At 42.4% G+C, this 12365-nt stretch overlaps 4 protein-coding genes across 4 annotated transcripts in view; 2 read left to right on the top strand and 2 right to left on the bottom strand.

The window, feature by feature from the left end:
* Positions 1-8738, top strand: part of LOC6533754 (F-box/LRR-repeat protein 16) — a 30709-nt gene extending 21971 nt beyond the window's left edge. The window contains exons 5-6 of the mRNA XM_002094423.3: positions 4357-4552; positions 7326-8738. Of these exons, the coding sequence (XP_002094459.3) occupies positions 4357-4552; positions 7326-7623 (494 nt within the window). The 3' untranslated portion in view covers positions 7624-8738. The remainder of the gene's footprint in view (positions 1-4356; positions 4553-7325) is intronic.
* On the bottom strand, positions 4908-7326 carry LOC6533755 (acrosin). Its single transcript, XM_015194761.2, has 6 exons — positions 6875-7326; positions 6773-6818; positions 6458-6612; positions 5826-6404; positions 5719-5758; positions 4908-5665 (listed from the first exon to the last, which is right to left on the bottom strand). Exons 1-6 carry the CDS (start codon positions 7092-7094, stop codon positions 5119-5121), a joined length of 1587 nt encoding a protein of 528 aa, XP_015050247.2. The 5' UTR covers positions 7095-7326; the 3' UTR covers positions 4908-5118.
* Positions 8735-9786, bottom strand: LOC6533753 (DNA-directed RNA polymerase III subunit RPC8). Its single transcript, XM_002094422.3, has 3 exons — positions 9593-9786; positions 9053-9535; positions 8735-8994 (listed from the first exon to the last, which is right to left on the bottom strand). The coding sequence occupies exons 1-3, from the start codon at positions 9701-9703 to the stop codon at positions 8866-8868; spliced, it is 723 nt and encodes a 240-aa protein (XP_002094458.1). The 5' UTR covers positions 9704-9786; the 3' UTR covers positions 8735-8865.
* Positions 9787-9970: 184 nt separating this feature from the next.
* LOC6533752 (serine/threonine-protein kinase RIO1) lies at positions 9971-12186 on the top strand. Its single transcript, XM_015194760.2, has 4 exons — positions 9971-10115; positions 10182-10261; positions 10321-11640; positions 11697-12186. Exons 2-4 carry the CDS (start codon positions 10202-10204, stop codon positions 12069-12071), a joined length of 1755 nt encoding a protein of 584 aa, XP_015050246.1. The 5' UTR covers positions 9971-10115; positions 10182-10201; the 3' UTR covers positions 12072-12186.
* The last annotated feature ends 179 nt before the right edge of the window (positions 12187-12365 follow it).

The raw sequence follows: 12365 nt of genomic DNA, 5'->3' as shown, positions 1-12365 counted from the left end.
ACGCTAACCGTTATGTGAGCATAACTTTCCACATGTGTATGTGAAATAGCCCAAAAAATCGATATAAATCGTTGGCACGCCAAATGAGCAGAATGAAAGCCATGACAAGAGCCATGAGCTGTCAATAAACATGAAATTTGTGACTTGTCCCAGTCCTAGTAGAGAAGGACTTTTAAAACTGGAACTGCGATGCTTGAGTGTTTGTAAAAAAATAACCAACATGCGTACGCTGAAAAGTATAAAAATGTACGTTTGAACGATTGTTGTTCAATCGAAACCTTATGGTCGCAATCTTTTTGTTAATGGGCAAACCAAGTTCCAATCGTCCACATAGACAGCCAAAATATATATATATCACTCTTTGTGTGTGAAAAATGGGGAAAGTGGCAGTGAGAGTTGGAAAAACAGGCACAGAAGCAGAAGCTGAATACCAAACGAGCCTCGCATAAACGTCGCTAGTTGTTATGGGAAATGTAAATGTATCTCATAGATACACAAGTTACAAGTTGTTAGCCTGACATGTTTGGGTTCCACGTCCTTCTCTATTCTCCATCCTCCATTCCGCACTCCATTCCCCACGTCCATGTCCTTCTATTGACACTTGTCTCTGTCTCAACGAGTGCGTGTGCCTGGCGAATATAAACCCACGATTTGGGGCACTATTTTTGATGCGTTGTCTTGTCAAGCGCGAATTCCCATTTCCATATCAAGCAGGCAGGTGGATTTTTTCCTGCTCCCGTCGCCTCCGCAAGGTTTGTAATCCGCCGGAAATTCCCAGAAAATGAACCCAATTTATTCATGGAACGAATGAATCATTTCCAACTTTGGCGGCTGATAATTTGGTTTTTCCCGTCTACCACCGAGTTATTTACTTTGAATTTGTGATACTGACCCGAAAAAAAGAATATATTCATATAAAAAAAAACAAGAAACGAGATTTGAAGCATGATGATTACATATTAAAAATTCCGACGTCACTAGCTTAAAATCAGTAAACATTCATTTCTGTCGACCTATTCTATAATCTGCATTTCTCTCTTGAACTCGCCAGGGAAATAGTTTCAAGATTAATTTATTTTTACTAGAGTGGCATTCAATAGCCTTATCAATAAACTACACATAGCATTTACTGCTTTGTATAGAAAAATGAAAAAAGTTGTAACAATTATTTAAAAACAAAATGCATATTATACAACATACCTTTAATTTATTTATTTATTGTAAATTGACTAAATTCGGTTTTGTAATACTTCCTTAGCTGTCACAATTTGTTGCATCTTGGTCTGAATAAGTGCATTTTAGAATGCAAAGTTGTAGTTTCCTTGCACACAAAACTGATTATTCACTGGTTTCACGACTTTGTTGCGTTTTGCTGCAATTTCATGATTTGTGATCGCAAAAACGAGTAATCCTGGCGACCAAACAATTACCCGTTAGTGTCGGTCACAAAACGAAACTGCAACACAGGATTCGGCATAAAATCAAACACTAACTAGCTGCACTTAAAGGTGTTTCACAACTAGATTCGGATTGGGATTAGAACTGAGGTTCAGGAATCACGAGACGGATGCGCATCGATGGAGCGCTGATAACGAAATGAATTTCAGCGATGATTGCAGGCGCGATAAATAAGCGGCAATGCCACTGGAAGATCTGGGTGATCTGGGCGATCTGAGGGGCTTCTAACACTAATGGCCATGCTCTGAACTCGCTCCGAGTGTAATTCAATCGATGTCACTCTGGCTGCGATCACTATCGATCATCTGCCCCTCGCTCCAACGTGGACTATCCCCCATTCCCAATCCCCAATCCCCAGTCACCAATCACCAATCCCTCATAGCATTGCGGTCTGCCTTCGTCGCCGGCGGCTGTTAATCACAGTTTCCATCACGAGCACTCGACTTAGTGCATCGCAACTGTAGCTACGTCTGTACTGTACGCATTTGTACAGTGGAAACTCTCTAAGTTGCACTTTCTCTTTTTTTATAAAATTATCATCTTGTAATCGAATCCATAAGGTTTGACAGTGAGATGGGATATATAATGCATTGCTTTGAGCTGTCCAACATGATTTATTAGTCAGTGGTTCGCCTTAGCGAGGCTGCACTGTCCTAGATGTTTGCACTAGATGTTTGTGTGCACAGAGGCGCCTTTGTCGCTGGATGTTTTTGCGGTTTTTAGCTTTTGGGGCGTCGTCGTTGCCTTCGCCACTGCGGATTGTACTGCATCCGCCGCTTGATAGATACAATTACAGTTAGCTCCTTGAGGAGCTGCGTCGCCTGGCAACTTGGCCGAGTTGGTCGTCAGCGTTACGGTTTTATCACTGCTGTGGCTTCCCACCCACCAGCACCACCGCCCCCTCAATTAGGACCGAATATGCATGAGCAATGGATTTTCCATTTCTTGAAAAGGGAATTCCGAAAATGTTGAGATTTGGTTTGTCAATTTATGCCATCTTTGAAAAGTATTAAATATATAGATATCAAAATATTAAACAGTAATATAATACAAATGTATATAAAAACGTAAAATATTGTAAAACAACTCCAAACAAGCTGGAATTCGTATTTGGAACAGCATTAAGCGTAGCCTATTAATCTCCTTTCACCCGTTTTGCCATTATGGTTTTTAGTCCTTTTAAAACTTCACAGAACTTTATAAAACTCCCACCAAATTCCATTTTATAAACAGCGCATAAAAGCCTCGTTTCAGCTAAGTAAAGTCAATAGAGCAGCTGAACAGAGCGAGTTGGTTGTGTTAATTTTTCATAGGCCTGCCCATTCAGATGGCTGTTTGTGTTAGTTTTTCATTTGGCCCAGAAGCTATGTAGTACGTGTATCGCGGTTATCTTCGTGTGGATTCGCTGGCTGGCTGGCGCATATTTTGTAATTCAAAGCTATTCGTATGCCTTGTGGTTTTTTTGGTCAGAAGCCAAACAAGAGGAGCACTCCACTGCTCCTAGCAAGTATCCAAGTCTCTGAGTCTCTGTGTTTCTGAGTAGCTGTCGGTAACCAAAGTGGGCCACCTACCCGCCCACACTTGCATATAGTATGCATAGCGACTCTAACTGAATACAAAGCGGCTTAGTCGACCGGACCCTGCATTTTTCGACTTCTTTTAACTTCGGCAAGGGGATGAAACTGGATGGTAGTTTGCCGCAAACACACACGCATTATGCTGCCTGGAAGTTTGTTGTCTTTGAACGCTTTATCTTTGTTTACGCAGCCGCCGAAGCCACCGAAGCCGCACGTGCCCCAAACTCATTCACCTCCCATATTTGGCCAAGGAATATGCCTAATTCCCATTAGCAAAGTCTAAGCGGCTTACGAACGGTAATTGCAGTTCTGTGCTACCGTCACACCTTATAGGTCACACGTAATCCTGTATCCTTTATTAGTTAGCCCTGCTCAGCATGCGCAGTTAACCCTTTGACTTTCTGGCCAGATAAACGAATAATGTAGTAGAAGAATTTCCAAAAAATTTATCCCAAATGTGCTCTTTATTTCTTAAGCTCGGCTTGGCTTAAAGCCCACAAAACTGGGTTAGTGCCTTTATCCACAAAGACGACCAATAATCCGTGATTCGCTAGGAGAGTTGAGCAAAGGAAAAGCTGCGCAAACATGCCACAAAATGAGACAGCAAAATGTGGAACAGGGTAAACTGAAGTCGACATAAATGGGACGAGCTGGGGAACTGCCTCCGTTTAACTAAGTAGAACAGCCGCTGAGGCTGTGGGCTTTAAATAGCCGTGGTAATTAGATACATGACACATTAGTCTATCTCAAGATTGCATGCAGCTTAGCAACAAATCTGAAGTAAGTCAGATTTAGCTAAATTGCTTTTTGCAGCCACATCTTTTAGGCCTAGTTACCTAGTATATCATCCGAGTAAATTATAATTTATAAGCTCGAGATTTGCTGAATTATTCAAGACATTTTATGTCAACTTCTCGTCAACTGCTCATGATTTCGTCTATATATTCTTGCAAGCAAGGCATAAAACTTAAAGAGTTTCTTTCATGAAATTCCTTTTTTAATAGAGTCGATTTATTACTATATTTTTATGACTGTCTGTATAGGCATCTTCATTTCGACCCTACACTGCGTATACTTAACGGGGTGATAAAAAGAAACTTGTGTGAAACTTAAATTTCCACTTAAACGGGGCCAACAGAAGGCTTCAGAAAGGCAACATTCGCCATGCAAACTTACTTATATTTGAACTCCAGAGGACTCATTTCCGGGTACGTGCTCCCTGCAAAGTGGAGCATCTGCAGGCGGCTACGTGAGCCCCACGAGTCCCAGCTGATACCCAAAACTAATGCCAAACTCGGCCCGTTTTCTCCTCCGATTGCAGTGCACTCCCTGCCGCATCTCACGGTGCTGAGCTTATCCGGCTGCAGCAAACTGACGGACGACGGAGTGGAGCTGATTGCCGAGAACCTGCAGAAGCTGCGCGCCCTGGACCTGTCCTGGTGTCCCCGCATCACGGACGCCTCGCTCGAGTATATCGCCTGTGATCTGAACCAGCTGGAGGAGCTGACGCTGGATAGGTGAGTACCAGTCCACCAGTACACCAGTCTACCGGGCACAAGGTCGCGTCTCCTTATTACCCGACTGCGTAATTATTCATGAGTAAAATTCAATTTCCGTCGCCGAGTAGCTCAACCTCATCTCCGGCGGCAACCATTAGTCCTCGGAAACTTCAGCAAGTTGCACACAGAAAAAAGTCAGGAAAGAACTATAAACACAGTCGCTGCAAAGTGCAAAAATATTTGAAACTCAGAAACAACAAGGCTTTAACTTTTGAGTTCATTGATCTCAAATACATTACTGCTAAACATATTTGAACAAATAAATAGTATAAGGTTTTGAGCAATTTAAAAATATATTTTTAAGTTTTAATGTTTTAATTTGTTTATAAAATCCTTTTTTTTAAGTCGTTTGCCAAGTAGTACACACTAAATATTATTCATCTTTTTTTGCCAATAACATATAAGCTTTTGCATCTAAAGCAAATGAAGAGAAAACCAAAGTAGCACAACTTTCAGCTTAGTAATTTGTAAGCATAAATTATTATAATTAAATGCATTTTTAAAAATGGAATGGAAAATGGCAGTTATAAATTAGAGGCCACAGTTTGTGCTATCCAATCCGTATGTCTCATAACATTTGTGTAAACGTGAACATTTGAGGTTGAATAGCTGAGTATACCAAACAGAGCAACCCATTTCTTAGCCGAATACATCAGCATTTTGCCCAACACTTCGCCATTCAACTCATTTGGGTTAATAATTCCGGTAGAATGTGCGACACAAAGTTGATTCTGTTCGATTGTCCCATGAATTTGTTTTGCACATTCCTCGGGACTAATTAGCTCAACGGAGTGCTCAGTTGTGAGGATAGTATTTCCATGTTGTTCTGGTACAAATCTGGCGAAAGGCGGACTAGATTCCGCACTTAACTGATGACTTTTCTTCAAAAGCATGCAGATGGGCTTAATGCCTTCTGTAAAATAGTTACGCATGGCCTCTGGCAGCTTCACTTTAAGCAGTGCTATATCATTGTTATTATCTCCTGAGTACTGTGGATGCTTAAAGACCGATTCGACAGCAACAGGATGGTACATAGTACTCGTATTATTTATCCCCAAGGGTATAACATTTCTGTGGAAAAAAGAAAACAGTTTTGGCTACTTATTTTTATTAAAAACACTTACACATTTTCTGGCATGCCTCTAGCAATTGTAATAATAAAATCTAAAAGGAAGAAATGAGGGTGAAAAAATTAAATTAATTTCATTTTTATAAATGCATAGTTACTCACTTTCAGTGATAAAAACTCCATTCGCCTTGAAATTGATTCCAAGAACAAGAGCCATTTGGTGTGAGGTTATGGTATCGCCACCACATTCTTTGTACAACCATAAATCAGGTTTACTAACACTTTTAGAACTAACGTTTCCGGATGGACTCTCTGGTTCCTGTGGGGCACTCGGAGTTGTGTCCTCCAAATTCAATCTATTTACATTGGTCGCAATCCAGTCCAGATGGGATGTAACGTCGGTAAATACTATAGTTTTGTGGTTTCTATAACTTGCTATCCCCAACTGAACTTCGCGTTTGAACTTCGTGTTATTGCCAGAAATCATGAAACTTTTGGTCAACGGATTGCCATAATAAACACCAGTGGTGTTTCCATCTGGCGCACCAGCACATATTTGATTTGAACTGTGATTAATATAACACTCGGTTTCATTCAGCTTTTTAAAGATAAGCACATGCAGATTTTCGCTTTCCAAGCCCTGACTTTTTGGGGCCCAGCCAAAGACGTTGAAGGTTCGAATCGACTGTACGAAGGTCTTCATTTTCTCATCCAAAATAATGCATATTGGGTGAATGTCGGCTGTGAATAAGTGGTTTTACGACTATTATATATCCGTTTAATTGACAACTTACCCGAGAAGACAACGCTGAATTGCAGTTTAAGTAGTCCAATATCATTCTGGATGAGCAGATTGGAGAACAAACGGTGCATAACAGCTTTGATGATCGGTATTCTGGAGTCCTGAGAGTCTGTATCGGGAATATTGTACGCCCCCAATTCCACAAATCTATAGTAGATAACAATAATATAGTTTAAACCATTGCCAACTTATATATGATTTGTAGTAAAAATAACGTGGCATAAAAGTTGTGCTTTTAGGAGAAATATACATTATCTACAAAAGATTATTATCTAAAAAAGAATTTACTTAATTTGGGGATACTTACAGGTTTTCTTGGTGTTCAATGCACTGAGCAGCGGTTAGCACAAAGCCTAGTCATAGATTTAATATTATCAAATGTGGCAGAATGTTTTCTATAAATACGAACGTTTGTGAATAAGAGTGCCACCGCACAGAAAATCCGAGGCATTACTGACGGCTGTCATCCAAGCAGCTGCCTGTAATCCTGCCCTGCTCTGCTCCTGGAATTTTCCACAGGACTCATCCAAAAATTGAGATGAAACCTGGTGGCCAAGGAGCAGGGTGAACAAGGGAATCCAAGCTAAAGATGACTGCATTCTGCGCGTGGCCCGAAACGAATGAAACATAAAATGCGAGACGGGTTCCTATGTATTTCTTATCAAGTATTTCATATCATGAGTTCTTTTAGTTTTCATTTACCAAGCGCGTTATAATTCTTAAAAATATATATAAAATACTCTTAATTCTATAAAAAGCTGTCGTAATGTTTTAGAACTGCGAGTATCAGCCATCTGCATCAAGTTGTTATTTATATAATGGATTTATGTAATGGCTGGTTATGTCCTGTGTCCTTTCAGATGTGTGCACATAACTGACATTGGCGTGGGTTACATCTCCACGATGCTCTCGCTGACCGCCCTCTTCCTGCGCTGGTGCTCCCAGGTGCGGGACTTCGGGCTGCAGCACCTGTGCTCCATGCGCAACCTGCAGGTGCTTTCCCTGGCCGGCTGTCCGCTGCTCACCTCGTCGGGTCTGTCCAGCCTGATCCAGCTGAGGCATCTGCAGGAGCTGGAACTGACCAACTGCCCGGGGGCGTCGCACGAGCTGTTTGACTACCTGAAGGAGCACCTGCCTCGCTGCCTGATCATCGAATAATCGATGGGTGGTGATGATCGGATGGACGGATGGAGGGATATGCATCCCCGGGGATGTGCTCCCGGAGCACTGATTTTCGGTTCGAGTATGCTAATTTGGTACACCTAACCTCCAGTCGGCAAGTTCCTCGCGTGCTATGTGACTTTAACTTTCCGTCAACACTGTACTCTATCCCTTATAGTTTTAGACTTATTTTGATTTCTGCTGTGATTTGATACGGAACTTAGTTAAGTTGATCTGTTTAAGACGAAGATGTACCACAAAAGACCCGAAGATGATATTTATTTACATGCAATACAATATGTCTAATATACATATACATAAATATATATTTATATTTATAAATATACATTATTTATATTATTGTAGTTTTTAACGAACGTTTTATTTACTACTCTCGCTGTATTTAAATATGCAGTCTACGTGTAAAATATTGAAAAAAAAGAAATGAAAAAAATGAAATGAAAAACAAAACTCAAAAAATGAAAACCAAACATTGCGCCCAAAAGACGAACAAACAACAAATAACAATTACAAAACATACCAAGTGAATCAAAATATGCAATTAATTACATTAGTTCAAAGAAGCAAAACAACAAAGGATGAATATTTGAAAATATTTACGAGTATAGCGAAAACGTGCAAAAGTTGCCATCAGCTTTAGATTGAAATTGCAATTGAAATTTACAAATCCTAGACTTTTGCATACCCTGACCAGTGAAACCTAACTTCGATTGTACCATATGACTACTCTGTAATTAACTAACTGCTACTGAAAGTATTTTAAGGTGACATAAAGTGCACGCTACCGATGAGGTCAAAATTTAACATAATGTTTAGCAAATTGTTGTCAAATTGCAAAATGCAATTGCGAACCATAAACAATCGACTTCTGGCCGTCACAGATACTCTATATATCTAGCTTACGTTATAGAGCCGCTCTCCTCATTAAAGTAAAGCCCTCACTCAAACCTTATGTAAATGCTTTGTTTTTAACTCCAGTGTGAGAGTTTCATCCCGAACATTAAGCAAACGGAGATTGGAAACTGCAGTCTTAAACCAACAAGAACACAACTCTACAAGTACATGATAAAATAAATAAATGGTAAAATGAATTTAATGGTGTTTTTATCAAAGTCTAATCAGGCTTAAATCAAACTTTATAGTCATGACTTCATCTTAAAGCGAATTCTTAACCTTAATGCTAGTGGCATCTATCATACAATGGAGTAGGCGTCAGGATCATTCTTCGCATGCGCCTTCGCCATCTTCGTCGTCGTACTCGTCGCCCTCCTCGTCGTCCTGCTCCTCATCCTTGCCCTGCTGATCCCACCAGGAGAGCACGCCTAGGCCGGATTCGTTAATGGCACCCTAAAAGAAAGAAGCACACTTTTAATACAGATCCTCCCAGGAGCGGTAAATAGCTAACAATAATCCTGTACGGCGTCTTCACTTCTTGGGAGGTAGCTGAAGCGACTGCAGAGGATGAGCTGGCTCCCTGCTGGGTCTGCGCCTCAGCTTTTGGCGGTCCAATGGGCGATGTTTCCTCGAAGATCTCCCGCGATACGCGGAACTTGATGGGTTCACCAACGTCCATGAAGAGATCGTGTTTGGCGCCGTCCTCGAGCGGATATTCCCAAACCCAGGCCTGTTCGGCCTCATCGAAACGTGAGGGATGCTGCAGGGCGGCATGCGGAATGAGGATGTCGTCGAAGAAACCCAGGGTCACATGGACCCCTTCCCGGCTGCAGTTGCGTATCTTTCCGGTAATCACGGTGCCCACCATCGGCCGGAAGACCACGTACCGGAACAGCACCTCCGTGTGCGAGGCTCCGTCTCCCGGCAGGATGATCGAATCCTTCAGTGAAACAATATCCTTCAGGGCAATGCATAATCCCACGTTTAAAAGGACCTGTCGGTTATAGAATCAGAAATCAGGACGTGCACATGGGAGTTACACTTCTCACACCTTATTGGCCAGCTTGCGGTCGATCTCGTCGCGCACGGCGTCCACCAACTTCAGATGGAACTGGTCCGGCGCAATCCTCACGTTGTCCTTCAGCTCCGCCAGCACGAACATGTCGCCAAATTGTTAAAATATTTAATTCCAAACTAATGGTCGTTCATTGTTTTGAATGTGAGTTACAGTACCATGTGTAGACGTAGTGTGACCACATACTTATGCAACAACTACCAAAAATACTAGCTATACACTACTAGCTATTCATTTCGTAGTTCTAACATTAAAACAACAATTAAATTTGTTTAAATTTTTATTTTGTAATAACAAATTAAAAAGCTAATATTCTGCACGATTATAAGTTCTGTTGTCCAAATGAAACATTTTCAATTTGTATTTGTACATTTGCATACTGCACATAGCCATCCCTGGAAAATACCAAAACAATGTCAACGCTTCATTCTGAATGGCATTCGCAACACGTGCGGCTGGTTGTTCAAATTTGTGAAATTTTGGGCTTTAATAAGTTTGTGTAAGTCTAGCACCGCATTAAAAGCTTTTGTCATATAAATACAACGAAGTATTTAATACTCATTAGTAATTACGGCACATCCCGCGATGAGCAACGACAGCCACAAATACAGCGACGCCGAGGAGGACGAAGAAGACCTGCAGAGTGTAAGCAAAGTGCTTATGAATTTACAATGGAATATTTCTTACACTTTCTTATTATTTAGTCCGAGTGGTCAAACGACTTCAAGAACCTCACAGTGAAGCACGAGATCTTTAAGGACATTAAACTGACGCCCAAGGAGGCGAGCGATGACCTGGCACAAGTTATAGAAACCGCCAACGAAGAGGATGAACCGGAGGACGAAGAGCCCGAGGAATACGATGAAGAGGACTACGACGATGTCGGAGATGACTACGATACGTATGAGGAGGCTTACACGGGCTTTAACAAGCTCCACGTCCAGCCGCAGCTAACAAACGCCAGTGGAGGTGGCTCCGGCGGCGGCGCTGGAGGTGCATCTGGTGGCGCACAACGCGTCAGCAGCTACCAGCCAAATGAAAAGCTGCTGCGGCGATACTCTGCCCGCATTAACGTGGAGAAGTACGATCCCACCACGAATATGAGCGCGCAGGCGGCCAACCGGCTGGTGAACTTCGATCGGCGCGACAGGACACAGGTGCGTGACAAGCACGATCGAGCCACTGCGGAACAGGTGATGGATCCACGTACCCGGATGATACTCTTCAAGCTGCTGAATCGCGGTATGATACAGGAAATAAACGGCTGCATTTCCACGGGCAAAGAGGCGAATGTCTATCATGCCGTTTCCAAAAACGGTGAAGAGGAGTTCGCCATCAAGATCTACAAGACGTCCATACTGGTCTTCAAGGACCGCGACAAATATGTGTCAGGCGAATTCCGCTTTCGTCACGGCTACTGCAAGCACAACCCGCGCAAAATGGTGCGCACCTGGGCGGAGAAGGAGATGCGGAACTACTTGCGAATGCGCAACGCGGGCGTTCCTGTGCCGGAGCCAATCTTGCTACGCTCGCATGTGCTGGTCATGCGGTTCTGCGGTCGCGACGGTTGGCCGGCGCCAAAGCTCAAGGACGTTGAGCTCACCACTTCAAAGGCGCGAGAGTTGTACAGAGACTGCGTAGTCTTAATGTGGCGCATCTACAACCAATGTCGTCTTGTGCATGCTGATCTTTCCGAGTTTAACATTCTGGTGCAGGATGGTCAGCTGGTCATTATCGATGTAAGCCAGTCAGTGGAGCACGATCATCCCCATTCCTTTGACTTCCTGCGCAAGGATTGCACCAACATATCCGAGTTTTTCCGCAAGCGAGCGGTGGCGACGATGACGGTGAAGGAGCTTTTTGATTTCATCACCGATCAGACCATAACTACAGAGAACATGGAGGAGTGCCTGGAACGCATCTCTGAGCGAATCAAGGACCGCGATTTTGACGCGATCTCGGCTCAGGAGAAGATCGATGAGGCTGTTTGGCAAAACACCTACATTCCCAAAAGGTTGGACGAGGTATGTTTACGCAGTGATTTTTAAAATCAAATTACAAATGCATATTCCGCTTCTAGGTACGTCATTTTGAGAAAGATGTAGCCAAGGCAAAGCAAGGAGTGCAGCAAAATCTCATCTACGGAAAGATCACTGGTCTGACTTCGGATCTGGACGTGCAGCAAAAGCCAGACGTTCTTCAATCCGCTGCCGCCAACGAGGAGGATGGTAGTGAGGCCCAAACTAGCGGCAGTGAGGACGAAGACTCGCAGGAAAACGACAACGATGAAGATGCTAGAAAGTTTAAGAATTCGGCAAGACCTCGAGAGGAGTCACCTGAGAGTAAAAAGGCTCGCAAGAAGGCAGTCAAAGAAGCGAAAGCCGAGCAGCGCAAGGTTAAAGTGAAAAAGCACGTGAAGAAACGCAAGGAGAAAATGGGCAGCATGAAAAAATAGTTGTTTCTGAATAGCGTTAATATAGCTGTGAGTTTAAGTTTATAATATTTTATGGAAAGTTTATAACTAAGCTGCATCTTATATGATAAAATTATATAAAAGCGATGTAACTTAAGTTAACGTCGTTTATTTATGGTTATTACTGTACCAAATGGCTGCGGGGATTGTCGCATGTATATTACTAGTATTTGCTGTAAATGCAATAGTAAAATGTGTATGGGTATCGTAGTTACTTTAGTCGCTTTTTCCGAATCGAGATCATACGTCAGCGTTTTAAGAACCAACTAATCCATG

This window comes from Drosophila yakuba, chromosome 3L, assembly GCF_016746365.2.
Source record: "Drosophila yakuba strain Tai18E2 chromosome 3L, Prin_Dyak_Tai18E2_2.1, whole genome shotgun sequence".
NCBI classification, from domain to species: Eukaryota; Metazoa; Arthropoda; class Insecta; order Diptera; family Drosophilidae; genus Drosophila; species Drosophila yakuba.
This window is presented reverse-complemented; position numbering and strand designations above follow the sequence as displayed.

Bases quoted from the DNA above. Each gene is read 5' to 3' on its own strand.
- LOC6533755 (XM_015194761.2), bottom strand. From the start codon at position 7,094: ATGTTTCATTCGTTTCGGGCCACGCGCAGAATGCAGTCATCTTTAGCT. The intron at 6,613-6,772 runs GTAAGTATCCCC...TATCTACTATAG, and splicing joins ATTGAACACCAAGAAAACCT to ATTTGTGGAATTGGGGGCGT. The intron at 6,405-6,457 runs GTAAGTTGTCAA...ACTTATTCACAG, and splicing joins ATTCAGCGTTGTCTTCTCGG to CCGACATTCACCCAATATGC.
- LOC6533753 (XM_002094422.3), bottom strand. From the start codon at position 9,703: ATGTTCGTGCTGGCGGAGCTGAAGGACAACGTGAGGATTGCGCCGGAC. The intron at 9,536-9,592 runs GTGTGAGAAGTG...TATAACCGACAG, and splicing joins ACCGCAAGCTGGCCAATAAG to GTCCTTTTAAACGTGGGATT. The intron at 8,995-9,052 runs GTTAGCTATTTA...TCTTTCTTTTAG, and splicing joins AGACGCCGTACAGGATTATT to GGTGCCATTAACGAATCCGG.
- LOC6533752 (XM_015194760.2), top strand. From the start codon at position 10,202: ATGAGCAACGACAGCCACAAATACAGCGACGCCGAGGAGGACGAAGAA. The intron at 10,262-10,320 runs GTAAGCAAAGTG...CTTATTATTTAG, and splicing joins ACGAAGAAGACCTGCAGAGT to TCCGAGTGGTCAAACGACTT. The intron at 11,641-11,696 runs GTATGTTTACGC...TTCCGCTTCTAG, and splicing joins TTCCCAAAAGGTTGGACGAG to GTACGTCATTTTGAGAAAGA.